At 48.6% G+C, this 21538-nt stretch overlaps 1 protein-coding gene across 1 annotated transcript in view; it reads right to left on the bottom strand.

Moving 5' to 3' along the window:
- Window positions 1–21538, bottom strand: part of LOC105903289 (disintegrin and metalloproteinase domain-containing protein 12) — a 74630-nt gene that overhangs the window by 12294 nt on the left and 40798 nt on the right. The window contains exons 6-15 of the mRNA XM_031561158.2: window positions 20657–20855; window positions 18098–18163; window positions 16822–16893; window positions 16155–16324; window positions 15481–15565; window positions 12769–12917; window positions 3870–4047; window positions 1229–1318; window positions 727–922; window positions 117–225 (exon numbers count right to left, since the gene is read on the bottom strand). Of these exons, the coding sequence (XP_031417018.1) occupies window positions 117–225; window positions 727–922; window positions 1229–1318; window positions 3870–4047; window positions 12769–12917; window positions 15481–15565; window positions 16155–16324; window positions 16822–16893; window positions 18098–18163; window positions 20657–20855 (1314 nt within the window). The remainder of the gene's footprint in view (window positions 1–116; window positions 226–726; window positions 923–1228; window positions 1319–3869; window positions 4048–12768; window positions 12918–15480; window positions 15566–16154; window positions 16325–16821; window positions 16894–18097; window positions 18164–20656; window positions 20856–21538) is intronic.

The raw sequence follows: 21538 nt of genomic DNA, 5'->3' as shown, positions 1-21538 counted from the left end.
GTGTTGCTCTCTCGGAAAATACTAAGTTGTAGAGAGGAGGAAGGAAAGAGAGAGGGGAAGAGAGTGAGAAGGAAGCATCCCGGGTGAAAGAGAAACATGAGGGAGAAATGTCTTACTGAGCCTCGCATTTGGCGAAGGATCCTTTGGCGTCCTTTCCACAGTTCCCATACGGGTCTCCGGCTGAGTTCACCCTCTCGAAGCAGATCCCTGGAGCCGGCTTAGCACCTACAGAACACACCAGCTAATGAGAGACCTGAGCAACCAATCTAACCAAACATGAATAAACCACACAACCCTAACCGCAGACACGTACACAAACATTTACAGAGCTCCCTTTTTAATAACCTGCAGTCACTCCAGGCCACATCTCATCCGTGTAGCCATTAAGAGAAACAAGACTGAGTATGGGCTGTGGTGCGCTGGCCCACGACACACACAGGCTGGGTGCTGGTGCTTGGCAAACCCTTCTGCGTGTGCAGCACAGTGGATCAGGGGATATTACAAAGTTCATAATGAAACATTTCTTCAACTAGACGCTTCCACCGCACCAGTGAGATATAAACATTACAGAACCATTCAAATGGGACTGGTCTCTCTTTTTAAAATGTATTACTTAATATGTGACCCAAGTGGATTTCTGGCGCACGCTGGGATGTGACAGATACTGCGATAACAACCGGTCTCCTTTCTGTGCTTCTGTGTGGCTGTGCAGAGCATGAGACCCACCTGGGCCCCAGAGGGTGATGCACTGTTGCTCGTGGGTCTGGCAGATGCCGTTGTAGCAGTAGCCCTGCACATTGTGGCAGGCGTGACCGTCATGCAGGTACACATTGGCAGGACAGTGGGGACTGACACCGGTGCAGAACTCAGGCAGGTCACAAGAGTTACTGGACTCTCGACAGGGTGTACCTGCTGGCTTCAGCTGCACCGAGACAGAGAGAGAGAGAGAGAGAGAGAGAGTGAAATGAAGGATAAACATGGCTTTTTGGATCTATACTCGTTTTCTAAACTGTCAGTACATTTCAGAATTTCACCCACATTTAGTGTACCAGCTTTGGCTCCACTTAAGAATGCCATCCAAGTGTTTTCTCTACTTTTCTCTCCAGCTAAATGGAAAGTGATGTACAGAGCACATCTGTCCCATGTATGATTCATGTCACATTTATAATTACAGCTGCAGTGTTGTGGGCCGGTAGTGTAGACGTCCGCCATGACGAGAGCTTGTTACCTGGCAGTCCTCACAGCACTGTCCGTGGGCACACACAGCGTCTCCCTTCAGGGTGCAGGTGGTGGCGTTACAGCAGGGGTTCATGCACTCCTACAACACAGCGGGGGATCAACATGGAGAGAGGGGGTTGGGAGGGGGGAGAGGGGGGGGGGGAGAAGGAACACAACAGGCAGGAATTGAGTTTCAGCTCATATCCTCACAGTGCTTTCATGCTATCAGAGCACACCCCCGCATCGGGGCACACCTCCGGATCCTGTTTCCCCTCCGATTTTCTGTGCTCATTTCCCAGGATCGGGGCTCAGGAAACGCACGCTTCCTAAAGAGAGCGCTCCACTGCCGTTCTACTACGCTACCCCTCCGCCTATCACCCAGCCCAGAGGGGAACCCAAAGATGGGCTAAAAACAGTATGTAAACATACACCACACTCACACATACACACACACACAAACAAACACACACACACATACACACTGTGTTACACACGCAGGCACCACCAGTGTGGCCATGGCTCCATCTGCTTCATGTTAGTGCCTCTCAGACCCCTGCAACTCAGCCATCAGCGACCCACTCTGATTGCAGAGTGATGAACGGTGGGAAGAGCCGGTGTGGGGTGGGGTGGAGGCGGGGGGGGTAATGGGTGGGCAGCGGGGCCTGATGCCCTGACAGGCTGAGCGAAGCGAATCAGTCAATAAACTGCAGATGAGTGAGTGGGTGGGTGACGGAGGGCTCTGATGACAGCTGTCACCTGTGCACTTCAAAGGCAGCACGGAGCAAAGCCTTGGTGCTGTTGTGCACTAAAAAGAGTTCCCCCTCCCTAGTGAGCACATGAAGGTGCATGAGAAAAAGAGAGAGGAGGAATGAAAGTACTGGGTAGCGATGAGGACAAACGGGAGGAATCAAAACAAAGAGAGAAGGAAAAAGAAGAGGGGGGAAGGGGAAGGGGCCCACTGTTTTTAAGACCCTCGGGGCTTGTGTTTGTGTGTAGATGTGTGTGTGTGTGTGTGTGTGTGTGTGTGTGTGTGTGTGTGTGTTTTGTGACTTTGTGCATCTGAGCATAACTGCATATGTGTATGTGAATGTTTAGGTGTGCTTGGCTTCCCCCCTACCCTCTGAAGAGCTTGAGAGTAGCTGGCAGAAGATGGAGCGCTTAGCTTTTATAGGACTCCTGGCTGATTGTAAGCCCTCTGTATAGCGAGACTGGGACATGAGTTTCACTGTTAAACTGAGCCCTGACTTCACCTTGGAGCACTCCAACTGTGTGTGTGTCTGTGTGTCTGTGTGTACGTGTGTGCGTTTGTGTGTATGTGTGCACAAATTTGTATATCTATTGAGAATTGTTGAGAACTGATGTAGTTTCCATATATTCCTCCTCAATCTCTCCCTCTCTCTCTTTCTCTCTTAATAACTTCTAAGATATCTGAATTTCGCTGAATCTTGGCTAAGGTCATAAACTGTGACTTGGCAGGGCGGCCAGTGACACTTAAAACCAGTCCCCTCATCACACTGCTGACTCCACACAAACACAGATACACAGACTCACACACTCTCGGGACCTACACTTAACACTACCACACGCTGTGGGTTGTCGAGAGCTGCAAGAGCAACACACCGCTGCCAGAAAATGTCTCGCGCCAGAACTCATCCTCCATAAAAACACTCGTTCCCCCTAAACAAACAGCTATTGTTCCACAGAGGAGGTGTCCAAGATCTCTGCTGCAGCACTCTCTGATAAGTCTCAAAAGTGGTCGCAGTCACTTGACTTCCCCCTGGCTCGTAGTATCCATTGACCAGATGTGTGTGTACAGTATATGACTGCGATTGAGTGTGTGTGTGCATGTGTGTGTGTGTGTGGGGGGGGGGGGGGAGATGAGAAAGACACAAAAAGATATACACAAACTCTGTGAGTGAGACAGAAAAATTGATTGTACAGCTGTCTGTTAATTTAGTTTTTCGTGAGATGAAGCAATAGCCAAAAATTACGTCATCAAGCTCTAATGTTTGTTGCAATCCATCATGGCTTTTGGGCCATAAATGTGGATTTCACGAGATGATAATGCACGTCTCATTTCAGACCACATGGTGGAGTGTCCTGGTGTCAATGTGTTGTGTATGCTCTTACATGGGTTTGTGCTTGTTTTTACAAGGGCCTTGTTTTGTCTCTGTAACTATTTGTGCGAGTGGATGTCTGAACATTCTTTGTGTGTGTGTGTGTGTGTGTGTGTGTGTGTGTGTGTGTGCACATCATTTGTTGTGTGGGAGTGTGTGCATGTGTGTGTGTGTGTGTGTGTGTGTGTGTGTGTGTGTGTGTGTGTGTGTGTGTGTGTGTGTGTGTGTGTGTGTGTGTGTGTGTGTGTGTGTGTGTGTGTGTGTGTGAGTGTATGTGTGTGTGTGTGTGTGTGTGTGTGTGTGTGTGTGAGTGTATGTGTATGAACATCATGTGTTGTGTGGGAGTGTGTGTGTGTGCTCATCTCAGCCCTCAGTGTCTCTGAGTGTCCTCCTGTTGGACTGGCCTCTGCGTGGGCATCCTTTGTCACCATTTGTTCCCTCACCAACCTCCTGACGTCACAGTGGCATCTCTCTGCCATGGGGCGGAACACATGCATGCAGTGGGCTAGAGTGGAACGTGGGTGGGGATTCTACCTCCAGCTCTCCGCAGTCACACTCCTCTCCCTCCTCCACGTAGCCGTTGCCACACTTCTGTCCCCCGTAGAGCACTTTAATCTCGGGCATGTTGAACAGACACATCCCTACCCCCTTCTCCAGGCTGGCAGCCAGATCCTTCTTACTGCAGCTACTGAACACCGTGGGAAATGGGTACCTGTACGTACACACACATATACACACACACACACACACACACACACACACATACACACACACACACACATAGAGGGTTCCCTTAATCCAGTTTTGGACAATATACCACCATCTTCCCTATATAAATAATTGTATTCAGTGAAAACACCTCCCATTCAAGAAAGTGGGAGATGAAAAGACAGAGACAGGGAGAGTGAGTGAGAGAGAGCGAGAGAGAGAGGGAGAGAGAGAGAGCGAGAGAGAGTGGGAGAGAGAGAAGGAGAGAGAGAGAGAGAGAGAGCGAGAGAGGGAGAGAGAGAGAGAAAGTGGGAGAGAGAGAGGGAGAGAGGGAGAGAGAGAGAGAGAGAGAGAGAGAGGGAGAGAGAGTTGGAGAGAGAGAGGGAGAGAGAGAGAGGGAGAGAGGGAGAGAGAGAGAGAGGGAGAGAGAGAGAGAGAGAGAGACAGCTCAGTGTTCACAGACATGCGATACAATGACAATTATAACCCGTCCCCAATTAGATCAGTGAAGCACCCACGACCCAGCGAAGACTTTAGGGACAAACGTTTGCACAAATCAGTGCGCTTAACCTGTCAAAGCAGAGTGCATTACCTCAGGGCCCTCTTACCCAGGGCTCCCTCTGACACCATCCGAGGAGAGAGGGGAACAGTGATAAGGGAAATTTACGAGCCCCTAGCTCACAAGAAATCTTACTGACAGACTCTTCCCCCTGCAGAGAAACAGCACGAGCCATAAATCCCAAACAAAGGGGCTAGGGGAGGATGTGTTTTTAATATTGTTCTTGGAGCAAAGCGAGAGGGTGGTCGTCTCCACAGGGGAGCGGCTGCAGCTCGGGGACCTGCCAGAAGCTCCACAGGCAATCAGAGCGCTCGCATGCTGCTTTATGAAGCTCCACTCTAGTGTGCTAACTTGTGTCCATGTTGTATTCGTGTGCAGCATGTGTGTGCATATGTGTAAGGACAGTGTGTATAAAAACAGATTACAGCTGGTTTGTATGCTTGGGTGCCCGTGGGCTAACGCAGAGGAGCTCATGCATGAGTGTGTGTGTGTGTGTGTTTGTGTGTGTGTGTGTGTGTGTGTGTGTGCACGTGAGCCGCCTGCTGTACATGTACAGTATGTTTCAATGATGTAGCAGCAATCTGAAAGTGAGTCGAGGGGGGGAAGAGTTCATTCCTGAAAGTATCCAACCGGGACAGGGACCGTAAACACAGACACACACACAAACACACACAAACACACAGACACACACAGACACACACACACACACAGACACAGACACAGACACAGACACACACACACACACACACACACACACACACACAGACACACACACACACACACACACACACACACAGAGACACACACACACACACACAGACACAGACACAGACACACACACACACACACACACACACACACACACACACACACACAACGACACACACACAGACACACACACACACACACACACTCTCCCTCTCTCCATGTACATCTCCTCTCTCCCTCTCTCCCTCTCTCCGTGTACATTTCCTCTCTCCCTCTCTCCCTCTCTCCATGTACATCTCCTCTCTCCCTCTCTCCCTCTCTCCCTCTCTGCGTGCACATCTCCCCTCCAGTGGTGCGTGCCTCGGGCAGCCAGGGGTCCACAGAGAGCCAGAGGCACGCCTGAGCGCCTCGCTCGGACCCCCACATGAATTTTAATGCTCTGCTGACACACGACACACTCAACTCTCTCCGCTGCTTCTTATGGTTCAGAGGGAACAAATAAGACACAGGAGAGAGAGAGAGAGGGATAGAGAGAGAGAAAGATGGAGAGAGAGATGGAGAGATGGAGAGAAAGAAAAATTCCCAAAACATTTGAGCTCGTATTTGATGGAAACTTTTTTCACTGGCTCACACTCACATAAAAACTTACTGCATGCTGACACACACACACACACACACACACACACACACACACACACACACACATATAGACACAGACTCACAAACAGACACACACACAGAAGGAAAGGTCTCTGTGATGGTGTCTGACAGTCCATCTGTGTTGCAGAGAGATGGACCTGCTTTAAAATGCTCTGACCTGTTTTCAAGGCTACCTCCCACGGCTTTCAAACTCTCACCTCTGCTTTTAAACAAATCACTTTGCACCTCCCGCTATGCTAAGTTATAAATGAAACATCTACACTGATTTATGTTCTGTTAAATGGCCAAGGTTTACGTTTTCTTGAACGGCCTCTTGACTGGCAGGGACAATTCTTTCCATCTGTTGCCAGAGCGCTCCAACAGATGATTCTGAAAACAGTAAATACAGGTCACGGTGTTAGTGAAGGGGAATATGTGGGTCACAAGACTAATTATTCTTCCAAGGCCGCCATTACTTCTCAGGATACTCAGCACGAGGGAGCGACTGCTGCGTGCCAGACGTTCTGTCTGATTCAGGGAAAGGATTTGATCTCCTTTTCCCCCTACAGTGCAACAGATGTGCCTGTAGAGAGCCCACAGCCTGTGAAACCCTTTTTAATTCACCCATTTAACAACATGTGCCCACCTCCGCCCCTCGTGCACTCAAACGCAGCCCTCCAGTGCCCCAAAACAAGCCTCTCCGCCGGCTCCTCCACACACTACATGTCTAGGATCATGCAGAACGACGTCCGGAGTGTTTTGAAATGATCTCACTGTTGGCCCAGCTTTTATTTCTCCCCCAGCAACGGAGGAGGTGGGGGAGGGGGGATGACGGAGGTGAACACGAGCTCCATACGACCCCAACTCCACCAGGGGCCACCTTATGCCTTAAACCACAATATTATTCAGAGGGCAGGTTCAAAAGGAGACGCTTGACCTTGCTGTTCTTCCAGCAATCCCCCATCCAGGGCTTTCCCACTTTAAAAGTTCTGGGATGAGGGGAGAGGAGAGAAGGGGGGGGGGGGGGGGGGGCTGGCGATGGCTCCGAGTGGTTTATGGTGATGGCAATCATTTTGTTATGTGTCTCAGTTGAGCAAATGGTGGTTTTATCCAGAGAAAACAACCTTGGCAGCAGCTGTCATCTGTTCTCCCTTCCTCTCTCTCTGTCTCTCTCTCCCTCTCTCTCTCTCTCTCTCTCTCTCTCTCTCTCTCTCTCTCTCTCTCTCTCTCTCTCTTCCTCTCTCTTTGACATTGCCTGGCCTTGTGTCCATGTTCTCTGTGTGATGGCGGTTAGAGCACAACACAAGCACATCACACATCAGAAGCCACTGAAACTCCAGCTGTTCAAAGCAGCAGACCACGCAGGAATGATTAGTCTGTTCTACATGGGAGTGACAGAATAATGACAAGGTAGGGCAATGAATACACCCACTCTATCACACATAACACACACACATACACACATATATATGTACACACACACACACACACACACACACACACACACACACACACACACACACACACACACACACACACACACACACACACACACACACACACACACACACACAGTGACCCATTTCAGCTAAAGAGAATCAACTAAGCACTGGTCTTAAACATGTCTGTAGCTTGGCTGGAAAGACACATTTACATAGATATACATTCACAAAAAACAATGGACAGCACTCAGTGTAAACTTGATCCTGTAGTTTCTGAACAGTGCTGACATCACTGCCCTTAATTCAAATCAGATCAGTTCTGCAGAGCTAGTCCGGATGAAACTCTGTTCTGTGTATGCTCAATGACCAGGGCTACAAGTTTAAGGACGTGTATCTGGCAGCACAAGTTTCCTTTTTTAGTGTCAGGTAGATCATTTACCCTCCCAGCAAACGTATTACATATTACAATAGAAATACTTCCACTTAAGGAACACAAAGGGTTTTTCCAAAAGGACCCATGACCTTGGTCTGTATTGACCCAGCCTCTCAGAGTCCAGCTCCTGGCAGTGGACACAGGCTGAGTGGGCCAGAGGCCTGGAGATAAGAGATGGCCGCTCCCTCCTTCAGCACTGCTCCCATCTGTGCCATGACCGGCCCCGCGGAGAGCCAGGAGCACCCACATGTGTCTAAGCTGCGACACCTAAGCCCCTAGCCTGGCCAGCGCGCCCTCGCTCTCTCTCTCTCTCTCTCGAACAATAACACTGTCTCATGCCAGTCAGGCCCACTCACTGCCCAGCGGAGTGGCACCCCTCATACACAATGGAAACCACCACGCCAGGATATCGGCAGAGATCTTAGACTACGCCAAGCTGGCAATGTCCCTTTGGCGGGACCTAGCTGTGTCACAGAAAAGTGTGAGAAATGCCACCGTAACGCCTTAAGTTTGAGAGGATGGGAGGAAGTAGACATGAGATGTGTGTCAGCCCTATCCACAACCTTCTAGATCCCGAGCCAGTGGAATAGAAGAGTGGTTTTCGTGGGAACACAAAGTGTCACTCGCTAGCTGTCTGCAGTGCCCTGGTGTCTGGTGAATTCCCTGTTGTTCATTTGATGGATGAGTGTCCACTGATGAGGAACAGACAGCGCAGCGCAGCGCAGCGCAGTCATTTAGGCAGAACAGAATGATGCAAATACACTCTCCTCCCACTCTTCCTCCTCCTCCTCCTCCTCCTCCTCCTCCCTCAATCCTCCAGAATAGATTAGGTTTCATGAGTTTTCCCTTGAAAACACATGCCTAATGCCCTGACTGCTCAATCAGAGCTGTTCCTGGGTGCACAAACGCAAACGGAGTTGACGTGATCTCATCTGTCGCCGCCGATTCAGTCACTGGACCATTAAGAGTGTCACCGACGTCCCCGCAGGCCAAAGGGAGTCACTGCCACATCCTCATGTCTGACTTGTTGCGGCTTTTCGCCTCCCCTCACTGCGGCGAAGGTTCTGGATCATTCTGTTAAGTGATAGGATCAGATGAGCTGCGTGGTGCCTGGTCGTCTGGACGAGACGGGATATTAAGGAATCCTCTCCCTCTGATTTCCCCGGAGACACAATTAAATGGAGCGGGCGAAGGGCGTGCCTGACCCTGGCAGGGAGTGGGTCAGCGGTTGATAGCCACTGGCTACTTCCCATCGTCTGATTCATATCCGAGGTTGGCCTCCGTGGCACTGGGGCCAGGAAGCCTGTTAGGCAACCTCCTGTCTCATTTATTCTGTCTCGCTGAATTAACTAAACATAGGGCTGAAAATCCCACAAAAAGTCTGAGCCAAGATCAAAACCAGACAGAGAGGTTATGTTGTCTGGTCTGAGGAGAAGGATTGGTGAACCTTTCAGCAGACGGGGGGAGACTGATGGACTGCACTTAGGTCTCAACACACCCATAAGACAACAGCTGTGTGAGGGGGGGGGGACAAGCCCACCTGCTCCTATGCAGTAGCTGCCCAGTGCCCTAATGGACTCTTCATCCTAGATCTTGTTACTGCTAAGGGCCGACTGAGATAGATCCAATTACTGTCATATTATGGATGCTCAATCTGCACCCCATTACAGGAGAGTCACCATCGGGCACCAACAAGGCAGCTATCAGTGGCAGCCATTACCTGAATGAGCTATGAGATGGCTGCATGTCATTATGTCACCCTTGTCCAAGACACTGTGCTGAAGGTTTCTCACGAGTTTGAAAACAAACCCAGACATTAAAAAAAGTATCTGCATGATGTCAACTTTGACAAATCCATTTTCTGTCTGAGGCAGAAGTTGTGCTTGAAACCCAGCTGCCAAGTGAAGCTCACTGCAGGCAGCATGAGCTGGAGCACATGGACACCTCCAGACTTGGATCTCCAGCCATGTTGGCAGCCATGTTGGCAGATGCGCTTTTGCTCTGCCAGCCTTTGGAAAGACTACACAGACGGGTCAGCAAATAACAAACTGGGCAGGAGGACAAAGTTGAGTGTGCCGGCATATGTTTGTGTTTGTGTGTGTGTGTGTGTGTGTGTGTGTGTGTGTGTGTAAGTGCAAGTGCATGATTTGGTGGGAGTGTAAATACAGGCACATATGTGAGTGAGAATGAATGTATGAGAGGGGAAACGTGTGTGAGTGAGTCTCTATGTGAGAGTGAGTCTCTCTGTGTGAGTGAGTCTGTGTGAGTGAGTCTGTGTGAGTGAGTCTCTCTGTGAGAGTGAGTCTGTGAGAGTGAGTCTCTGTGAGAGTGAGTCTGTGAGAGTGAGTCTCTCTGTGTGAGTGAATCTCTCTGTGAGTCTCTCTGTGAGAGTGAGTCTCTGTGAGAGTGAGTCTGTGAGAGTGAATCTGTGAGAGTGAGTCTCTCTCTGTTAGTCTCTCTGTGTGAGTGAGTCTCTCTGTGAGAGTCTCTCTGTGTGAGTGAGTCTCTCTGTGAGAGTGAGTCTGTGTGTGAGTCTCTATGTGAGAGTGAGTCTGTGAGAGTGAGTCTCTCTGTTAGTCTCTCTGTGTGAGTGAGCCTCTCTGTGAGAGTGAGTCTCTCTGTGAGAGTGAGTCTGTGTGAGTGAGTCTCTCTGTGAGAGTGAGTCTGTGTGTGAGTCTCTATGTGAGAGTGAGTCTGTGAGAGTGAGTCTGTGAGAGTGAGTCTCTCTGTGAGAGTGTCTCTCTGTGAGAGTGAGTCTCTCTGGGAGAGTGAGTCTCTCTGTGAGAGTGAATCTGTGAGAGTGAGTCTCTCTGTGAGAGTGTCTCTCTGTGAGAGTGAGTCTCTCTGGGAGAGTGAGTCTGTGAGAGTGAGTCTCTGTGAGAGTGAGTCTCTCTGTGAGAGTGTCTCTCTGTGAGAGTGAGTCTCTGTGTGTAAGTGTCTCTCTGTGAGAGTGAGTCTCTGTGTGAGCTCAAGGAAGAGAGCTGTAATGAGCAGGAACTTCATCCAGGGCAGTCAGACCAGAGGGTCATGCAAAGCCTGCTCTCCTTCCTAACCCAACATCACCTGCAGAGAAGCCGAGTTCCTCAAACATCCGTGTGTTAAGCCCTGGTTTCCATAACTCTGCGTAAGTGGATAATGCAGCTCAGTGGAGCAGTGGATAGGGAGCACCATGACCCCCCCTCCTTGGTGTTACACTGGGCAGGGGAATGAAACAAAAACGCTGGATTAGCCAGTGAGCACAACTCTCCCCTCAGCTGCTTTAAGGGCAACTGTCTGTCCTCAGTCAGCAGAGGCTGCTGCTGCTGCTGCTGCTGCTGCTGGGAGTACATGTCCAGAACCATGCTTTCAGTCAGAGGGACCCACCAGAGCAGCTCCTTCCCTCTGGAAGCCTCCCCTGTGTTCCTCCACAGATCAGGTGACAGGGCCTGGCTGCGTTTGACTGCGCTGTGGAGGGTGCGCGGAGGTGGTTAAGTATTCATCATGACGGCCAAGAGACTGCGCTCCATAAAAGCTGCATGGGTGCACCCTCACAATGAAACTGCATGTGATTGGACTCTCTGTGGGGAGGCAGAGCAAGAGTACAAGCCAGTGAGGAGTGAGGCAAAGAGCAAGCTGTGAGAGGCTGCAAGAGGCTCGTGTATGAATTTATTTTTTATTATAGTTTATTTCACTTTACTCTGTTTGTGTGTGTGTGTTTGTCTCTCTGATCTTTTTCTTAGTCGAGTTGTGTTTTCTCCGGCATGGCCCTGTAGCCCCGCGCAAGCTCCTCTGTGGCACGCTGCAGTGTTGTTTCATGAGCACATCATACAGAATAGTGTTACCCCGCTCTCGTGGCTGCTGGCCAAGCCAAACACGCGATTAGGTATCCAGCACAAACACCGGAGCTAGCGGCGAGCCTCTCATGCCACGAGCGAGCCCAAGGTCGCCGGGCCGCCATCTGAGCCCATCTTACCCAGCAGCCTCTGCATCAGCCTGGACTAGGGGAGCGGCCTCAGGTGCCGTGAGGACACGCTGCCGCTGCACCTCATTCGATGAGTGAGTGAGCTGGGGCTCCATCTCAGAAGGGAGGGCTTGTGTGCCGTCCAAAGCTACATTTCGGGGGAGGCCCCGGCCTCTCTCCCTCCAGCATGAATGAGCACATGTCAGCAGCGAGGGGGGCTATGGGTCCAAATCATGGGGCATTACATACTATGAGGGAGTCTCCTCACCATGGGGCATTCAGAACAGCTGTACACCACCATCAACCCCCGCAAAAATAAAGATCAAGAGGGACCCCAAAATGGCCCTGCATGAGCAAAGAATCATGACAGGCAATAAATGAACAATGAATTACATGTGTACTAATGTTCACATATGATAGTAATCAGACCCCTTCCTTCCTTTTGAGTGACACCCGCTTAATCTAGGGCTAGGGTCAACTGGTGGGAGGTTAATGACAGCTTGGAGAGGGCTAATGCATTCCGGGTGGTTAGACAGATTTAAAGCATCATTTGTTGAACTGAGGCCAATGAGACTCAATTTGGGGGTAATGAACCGCAGTGCAGTGACCCAGCCTCTGGACCAATTCACTGGGCGGACGCATTACTATGTATAGTTTACCCACACGTCCTTATGTATACAGGGACTAAACTAAATGGGTAGGTGGAGACACAAAGACATGAAACGCTTCAGAAGGAGTGATAGGAGACATCATGTGCACACTATGCCTCCTGCGCAGGTTAACACGTGGGTCCTATCTAATGGCATCCTTACAGCATTCAAAGAAGGATCTACAATCTGTCGACTGGAAATGTATTTACACAGTCAGCAGTCACAGTCACAGTTCTGTCGGGAACTCAGCGAAACAGTCTTGCAGAAAACACATGAAGAATGCTGAAGTGTGAAGTGGTTGTGCAACTTTAAGATGATCCATGTGGACCACCCCACTTGGAACGCTGGACTCACCCTGTGGAGGGGGTCATGATGCAGCCTCCGCGATCGGCCGTCACCCTGCAGCCGCAGCCCCTCTCCGGCGTGTCGTGGTTCATCCCAAAGTTGTGTCCGAGCTCATGGGCCAGAGTCACCGCTGCCCCCAGAGGATTGTCCGAGTGATCCTACAGAGACCAGAGGAACATTGGGATTGTCAGAGTGATCCTACAGAGACCAGAGGAACATTGGGATAGTTGCATCACACTCAGTGTAGCTTAGATCAATGGAAAGATTGCCATGGATACACATACACACACATACAACACCGCAATCTATTCCATTTCCAAATAAATAAGCCAATTTTCTGAGGAGCTTGCTGTGTGCAGTGTAGTGTAATCCATTTAGTTACGCTTTCCAAAGATTAGGCCCTGACAAACATCGACTAATATACTTTTTTTTTCATAAATGGAATTGCAATTCCGTGTTGCACATGAGGTAGATAATCCATAAAGCACTGCCACAAACAAGCGAAATAATTACTTTTCCAAAAACCCATTGGAGAAACATAACTCAAGATTTGCACCGCATCTGTAATGGCCTGTGTGTTGCCAAGCCAGAATAAATGATCTAGCGGAGACGGTGCCTTTCCAAGCTGTTTCCCAGTGCTATAGCATGTGTGTGTGTGTGTGTGTGTGTGTGTGTGTGTTTGTGTAATACAGTGGCAAAACATCACCTCCATGGAAAGACTCACAGGAAAGTGTGGATGTAAACCTGCAAAGCCTAATGATAAATGGGGGAATGGTGAAAGAAAGATTGACAGTAAGATAAAGAGGGTGTTAAAACATGAAGAGTCTTAGATGAAACAAGGCAGTCTGAGGAAGGACTGGCTTACAGATAAAGGGAGAGACGTGGAAACTGAGAGAGAGAAGGAGAGAGCTCAGCAGCTGTCAAGATCTTCCACTGAGGTCTTAGGACAGTTCTAGAGTGGTTCTAAGTGAATTATGCAGTGTATGTGCAGCTCTGTGGATGTGAGTATGTGTGTATGTGTGTGTGTGTGTGTGTGTGTGTGTGTACATGTGTGGGTATGTGTGTGTGAGAGAGGCAGAAAGAGTGGTGTGTGTGTGTGTGTGTGTGTGTGTGTGTGTGGGTGTGTCTGTGAGTGCATTTATGTGTATGCATCCTTCCTGCGAGTGTGCGCAGAGAGCCGGGCGAATGGAGAAGATTCTGGTGGCTGTGCATTATTCAAATGACGACGCACCTCATGATGACGAGGTGCTCGAATGCTGCGGACAGCTGTAGCTGCGAACGCGCCAATTTCCAAATCACTCTGATCTAGAGTGCCCCTCACACACCCTGCTGACACTCACCGCACACAACCACATCAAACCGGCCACATCAAACTAGCCGCGGCTCACTGCAGGCGCCCATCGGCAAAGCCTTCAAACCACGGTGATGCACACATCTGACATTCTACACATAATGTAGGTTCAACTTCCATGAGCGTCTGGAGAGTGATTGCATGAAAACGAGGCTGAAACAAGTGCTCAGTAAAACCCTTCCAGCATCAAAGTGGGTATTGCTGTGGCCTAATGGAGACGGATTTGAGTCGATGCGAAAAACATATTTTGGGGTCCTTCCATGTTGCGGCTATAGGCTCTGTAAACTTGCCAAAGACTTTTCAATGCCTGAATGGATACAACAGATCCAGGATCAGTGATTGACTCCTGGACATGTCTAGGCTCCGATTCAGGACTGTGGAAGAAAACAGAGAAGGAATGCGGAGGGGACAGAGTGATTTGTGTTCGACATTAAAAACAGTCTCAGCTGGTTTGTATAGATGAAACTTCTGAGTGATATACCCTGAGACTAATATGATTCCTCATGTTGAATGGCCCTGCGAGACGATTCGCTCTCTCTCGGGGGGGAGGCTGAGTTACTTCCACCTCAGCTTCCAGTCAAAACAAACAAGGGCATCGACCGACGCACTCGAATAGAGCCGCGGAGCAAACAAGATCCCCAATCCCCCTGTAATCACTGAGGTCTCAGGTCACCCTCAGCATGAGCAGGAGTGGGTAAACCCCTCGGGGCAGTGGAGTACAGCAACCTGGTCCACACCCTGTGGAGAGAGAGTTTGGTGTTCGCCAGTGTGAAGGAGAAGTGTAAGGTTCCACTGTATGTTCCACTCTCTCCCCAACTCTCCTAAACGCTGTTTTCTGTTCCAGCCCTTGTGTGGATGTGATGGGTTTACGCATGCTGACTTTGTTGTGCCCTGCCTCTTGAAATCGCTTCAGGCTTGACTCATGTAAGTTGATACAAGGCGCGATTTACAGCCAATGCCTTGGGAATGTGGGCGCACTGCACGATACTACGCCTTGAGATCAGTTGTGTGGATGTGTTTGGGAACATTCAAGACAGCCACTACCCCAGAAACCTCACTTAACCTTCAGGCTAATGGGAGCAGGATGTCTGACAGCAGAGATGTGCCGAGAGGCTGGGGAGATGGAGGACAAGGAAACAGCAAGAGAAAATGAACAGACGGCAGATGAGTAGTGTTTAGATGTTCTGTGATGATTGTTTGCAATTAATCTGGTTTACACTGAAGGTTCAGCCAAATGGGTAAATCTTGTCTGTGAAAAATAGCCTTTTTTATTCGTATCTACACATCTGTCGGTAACAGAATGAGAACAGCAGCTACAGTTCCACAACGCAACCGCTCAGAACCATTTTGGCCAATCAGGATCCACTTACCATGACGATGCCACCTGACTGCTCAGCTGTGCACATGCTCATGATCGGAGCCATGCCTATGGTGGTACCCTGGAAGTAGACCCCACTGCAGACAGGCAAACACACAAATGTAAGAAACCAAAGTAATCGGTGCAGTTATTTTTTCAGCAGTGGGAACATCAGCCTCTTTTTAAGTGACCATGTTTACAAGAAGAAATAAGCAACAGCCTGTAACCTTTTAAATATAGGCTTACTACTTTCTTCTATCCAAAGAGCTTGTCATATGGAGTGACCTGCTAATCCTGACACTTAAGTGGAACACCTTACTATATGTCATCCTAGATATCTGCCTAGTACCTTCATAGAGTAGAGCTGAGAATACTGGAAAAAATGACAAATGGAAATAAAAAAAATAAAAAAACACAAGATGTACTTCATTTGTCCAGACGTTTGTCAAACGCTCTAGTTAATTCAATTTCAGTTCAGTTAACTCAGATTTAAAGTCGATTTTTACAGTCAGTCAATTGATGCATAGTGATGAGTACACGCTCTGCTAACCATCCTGGGACAATTTGGGATTAGCATATTGGAAAGCTCAGTCAAACATCCACCCCTGCCCACCCTCCCACATCCTCATTTGGCTGACAGGACTTCACACGCTGTGAGGAGAGGGAGTGTGTCGGTCTCTGTCCCACCTGACCAGCTGGGCGTTGTCATGTGGTCTCAGGGGAAGCAGCTTCAGCTTCCTCCAGTCCAGGAACTCGTGCAGCGTGGTGAAGGGGTCCTGTGAGACGGCACACTTGTCTGAGTCACTCCACACCTCCAGCCCCACAAGGGCCACACGGATGTTCAGGGGCCGGTAGAACTGGGGGTAGAAAGGGATGGAAGAGCATCTCAACATCAATCTTCATTGAGATTACTTTTATAAAAGGATAGTTCAACCCAACACATACATTACTGCTGTCATTGCTGTTAAGCCACAAACTATATTTATTAGTTTTCCTGCCTAATTATGTAGTGGAAATTGTTTCAATCCATCCATGGACTGGATGGTTCAATCTATTTCCGTAGTTCTGTTCAACTGAACAGTTCAATCCATAGTTCAATTGAAACACCCTTTTGAAGAAAGAAAAAGTTGTCTGAGAGAACAGCTAATTCTCTCCTAACTCCAGACCTGTCATTCTTCTCCCAGCCTTTAGACGACCTCTCCTCTGAAACATAACCCCTTAGGTGGCTGCTCCTCAATTGTCATCTGTCCATCATCACTTCCTCCATCCCTATCCATCTGTGCTCTGGGGCTTGTTTGAAGCTCAGGAACATCCCAGCCCAGCGCACCAACCCTGGGTTCTCACTCAGGCTTACCTTGTCCACATAGTTGGCGATCTCAGCCAGCCTCTGCTTGACTTTCTCCACGTCTTTGCCTTGTTTCTGAAACTGAGAGGAAAAAGTGTTAGGCTCTGTTGTTGTACTGATGCCAAACTACATTGGAGAGATGGATTTCGTTTGAAGTTTGTTTTGGGTTGCTATTGCATAGTGCAGTGTTCAATATATGTTTGAAGAGCCATTTAGCCCAAGTCACAGCTGCAGGTCAGTGAGATTAATGGGTTGGAACAATTTGAACTGGGGATTATTAATCAGGATCTGGCTGGACCGAACATAATTTCTCCAGGAAAACCGCTATTATTTCATAATGACGTACTGAAATAATTTATAGAGGATACGTCCAGTGTTTCAGAAAATGTATGGTTTTAAAATGAAACTCTGACACGACTGTGAGTACTTCATTTACTGCCTATTAGGAAACAAGATTGACCCAGTCCTCGTCTCCAGTAACAGACTTCCTCCGTCTTCCTGTGTTTGTCTTTGTGTGGTGTCTTTGTGTTTAAGTCTGTCTCTCTGTTTGTGTTTGATTGTTTTTTCCTGTACACGTGTTTGTGTGCAACTTTATTTATGCAACTGAGTGTCTTATTTGTTTGTGTGAGTGTGTGCGTGTGTGTGTGTGTGTGTGTGTGTGTTAATGACCCCACTCAACATCTACTGGTGTGACCCACATCTGCAGTCTGGCATCAGTTTCCCACTTCCTGTGTGAAGCTCTTAGGGTCAGAGCGAGATGTAGAGATATAGAGAACATATGTGCTGTTCTTCCACTGGACACCCAGCCAAGCATCCAGCAGAGCAAATTACACGCTGAATCCCCACAACACAAGAGGCTCATGAACTCACACTCTTCCTATACCTTGAGGTTTTAGAGTAATGTTATTTCCCTCACAACCCTACTGCATTCAACAACATTACCGGCACTATCCCAACCAAAACACTGCAAAATATGTCCTCTAGTTAGATCCCGCTGTATTTTTATAGACTGTGACAAGTTCAATATGAAATGCTGTTGTGGGAGAGAGCCAGAAGAGTCTCTCCACCTCTCTCTGTTTCAGTGTTGGCAGATGGGAAGAGTATCCAGTGCAAGCTTATCTAGGCTGCTCTCACCCATGCAATCAGTGCTTCTATAATCAGCGTTTCCTCTGCAGATAGAGCCAGGAGGAGAGGGGGAGAGCTGGGGAGAGCTGGGGGAGAGCTGGAGGGCTCGTCTGCATGGAGTGGCACAGGGCAACAGGAAGAGTTCATCCCAGTGGCTTACCTCTCGGTTGTCAGCTACAATTATCAGCTCCACATACTTGGTGGTGCTCTGGGCTTGTCTCCTGTGCTGAGTATGGAAAAGAGAGAGAGGCAGAGAGGAACAGAGGGAGGCGGGGGGGGGAGACAAGGACAGAGAGGGAAATAAAGAGAAAAAGGGAACAATATCAGGGGGATGCTGACAGGACACATTAGACGTTGTTTAAATGCATTCAGGGAGTCTTGCATGACCAGTGGTATATAACACCTGAACCACAAAACCACACACAGCAACAAATCACAGAAAACTACTTATGGCTTCGTAATTAGAGAAGCTTTCTATCAGTTCTGAGTCCTGCGGTCTGTCCTCTTTGCAAATGTGCCCCTCTCATTTCAAGCCTGTAGGTAATTATTCATAAACCCTTCTAGAGAGCGGCACTTAGGATTCCACTCTGCCGGTAAATCAGGCCTTTTCTGGACATCCACATCTTTTGAGTACGTTTTATCTGACACAGCTAAAAGCGGGGCTTTTTTTAGTTGCCCACGGTGGCAAAGACAAACAGAGCCCACGTTTCCCCTCTTCCTCCGACAACCCCTGCAGCCATGCCAAGACGTGATTGATGCCTTGCAATGTCTTAACCAGTACGCTTAGGGACAGGATGCATCTCTTTGGGGAGCGCCGTGTCTGAAGAGGACAAGAACACCAGCTGTGTTTGCTGAGGTTAGTGATTCACCATGGGACGTAGGGTCCATATTTGTGAGACATTAGATTTAGTCGCTTTAATTAAACAAACTCAGTTGGAAAACATTAGGGTGATCTGCAGCCATGACTCAGTGCAAATATACATCATCATCAGTGTGTGAGCAGCTAGTCTAATTGCAACTAATGCATCCTAATCTGATACATATTTGGAACTCCTGAGTGTTCTGAAAGGATTTATATCTATGTCGGAGAAACTCTTCACATCTCAAGTCCTTTCTTTCCCCACTTCCTTTATTTGAGCTCTGCGGTCTGACCACACAGTCTCCTTCACCTTAAATCAACGCTGACCTATACCCACTGAGAGTAGAGTACAGCATGAATGGGCAGCTCTTCTAATCTATTTGTAGCTTGTGATCCATATGTTCAGGTTACCGTCTCTGGCTGTCTGAACATGCCCAGCGTATGGCCACGCCACAGCAGGGTTGGCAGCCTTCCCTCGGCCCGCTGCGAGCTCTATCTTTAGTCTTCCTCACCAGGGAGGGCCGGGGTTATCACGGCAGAAGTCGACACAAACCTGCCGTCGCCTCACGTGTTCAGAGGTGTCAGAGGCTCTTATCACCAATACCCTCAGCAGGCTGTACCACGCTAACACCCCTTATCACAAGGTTGCCTTCTCATTGCCAGCTGGAGATATGTGGCTCTCTTACACTTCAGGTCACACTAAAATAAAAGTGTTGCACACGCAATCCACTACAAGGGGTAGGACGACAACAAACGTCTCCTCCTATAAAGGGGCCTGCCTTTGAAGCCAACCCCCATTGGCCATGACATCTGTTAGATCGTGGAGCGCAATAGCCGGGCACTTAATTGAATGAAGAGCCAATGTCATGAGATTAAAAAAAGAGATGCAATGAGAAGCAGCACAAATAAAGGGCTCTCTCAAAGCGAATAAAGGCATATTTTGAAGAGCGTTATAAATCACAGGGAGCCCTGTGTGTTGGGCTCCTGACAGCCTGCGTTGGCCCGTGCTGAATCATCAGGCAGCCAGCGCCGCCGAGCACAGACTCCATCTCACATCTCTTTAGGAAATCAGGCCAGAGCCAGACAAAGAGGCTCACATTAACCCTTACGACAGCTTATCAACAGCAGGGAATGGGGCCACTTGTCATCTACTGCACCAGATGACAAGAGAGACGGGTAATTGGTTTGATTGCAGAATGTGTGTGTGTGTGCGTGTGTATTAGTGTGTGCCTGTGTATTTGTGTGTGTATGTGTACTTGTGTGTATATTTCTGAGAAGGAGAGGCGAAGGCAAGGTCAGTGGCTCCTCTGCCAGGTGAGAACACGGAGGCGGAAAATCTGATTCTGACATAACCTTATCCATATGCAAACAGACACACATTCTCGCCTTCTCTCTCTCTCTTTCTCTCTCTGTCTTATACACACACACACACTCGCACACACATAAACACAAACCTAAAAGACCCTAAATAGAAATAGATATGATAAGATACGATATGAATGCACTTAATACTTTCACACTAAACAGTCACAGTAAATGTCTGTTCAATGAATGTGATAATGAACCAGTAAATGTCTAATCAGAGTGTCTAGATTAAGATTGTGTTTTGTTGTTAATTCCCCCCCCCCCCAACGGTGTACTTGAACTTTCCCTGACCGATGTGTGTTTGTGGAGGATTTAACAGCGACAAAGTTGAGGAGGTGTTGGCGAGCAGTTTGAAGAGAGCAGTTAGTTGGGTTGAGCACTTTCCACTGAGCACTTAAACTGCGTGCTCAGCAGAGCTCCGCGGATGGAGCAAAAATAGCCCAATGTTTTCTGCTTGATGTGAACGTGCTTAGTGAACCCGTCGCTTCGTCTTACTCGGGTGCTGAGCCTGTGGAGCGGGTCGCTGGCGTCGGGCGAGTTCAGGCTGAAGGGGTTGGAGATGTTGGCGCCGTGCCCACAGGAGCCCAGGGTCAGGTTCAGGTGCTCTCCGCGGTAGATCCGGTGGGTGGTGGGGTGGAGGGGATCTCCCGACGGCTCCAGTACAAAGGTTTTATCTTCAAGTGTAATCAGTCCCCTGTGACAAACAGAACAATAAGAGCTAATATCTGGGGTGCTTGCTGCTGGGTCTTTAAAATGACAAAAGAGTGCAGGTAACTTCACCATCTGTCCTAGGTATGATTGTGTGTGTGTGTGTGTGTGTGTGTTTGTGGTACTCCAGGGTGAGGATATTAAATCATCCATACAGAGAAAAACTACATGACACAATTTTACTGCTTCAGTAGCACCAATGTCAACAACACATTTCTCACTTACAATCTAAAAATAACATGACATTACAATACACAGATCTTATCCTTAAGCTGGATGTAAACTTTCAACATTTCATCTATGATTACCCCACAATTGTATGCATCCAACAATGTTTTCACAGTGCAACTTTCTGTACCTTTTCCAATTGTGTCTTAAAAAGCCTTCATGCAAGACCTTTACCTCAAACCATCCAGCTAAATCCAGACACTGGTTAGGTCCTCTGAAATATTCATATTCTCATCCAAGTCATCCACTCTCTTAGTCAGTGGGACATCAATAAGTGGATATTTTGCTAAATAAATAAATAGTATCCGTTCGGTTACTATCCGTCTTTAGGGGTTGTGGGAGCGCTTTCTTCCCTGCGAATGTTCTCACACTTAGAGGCTGGAAGTGGTGATTTAAAGTGACATCTTCATGCTTTGAGACAGATCTGAACCGTAGGGTCTT

This window comes from Clupea harengus, chromosome 23 (assembly GCF_900700415.2).
Source record: "Clupea harengus chromosome 23, Ch_v2.0.2, whole genome shotgun sequence".
NCBI lineage: Eukaryota > Metazoa > Chordata > Actinopteri > Clupeiformes > Clupeidae > Clupea > Clupea harengus.
This window is presented reverse-complemented; position numbering and strand designations above follow the sequence as displayed.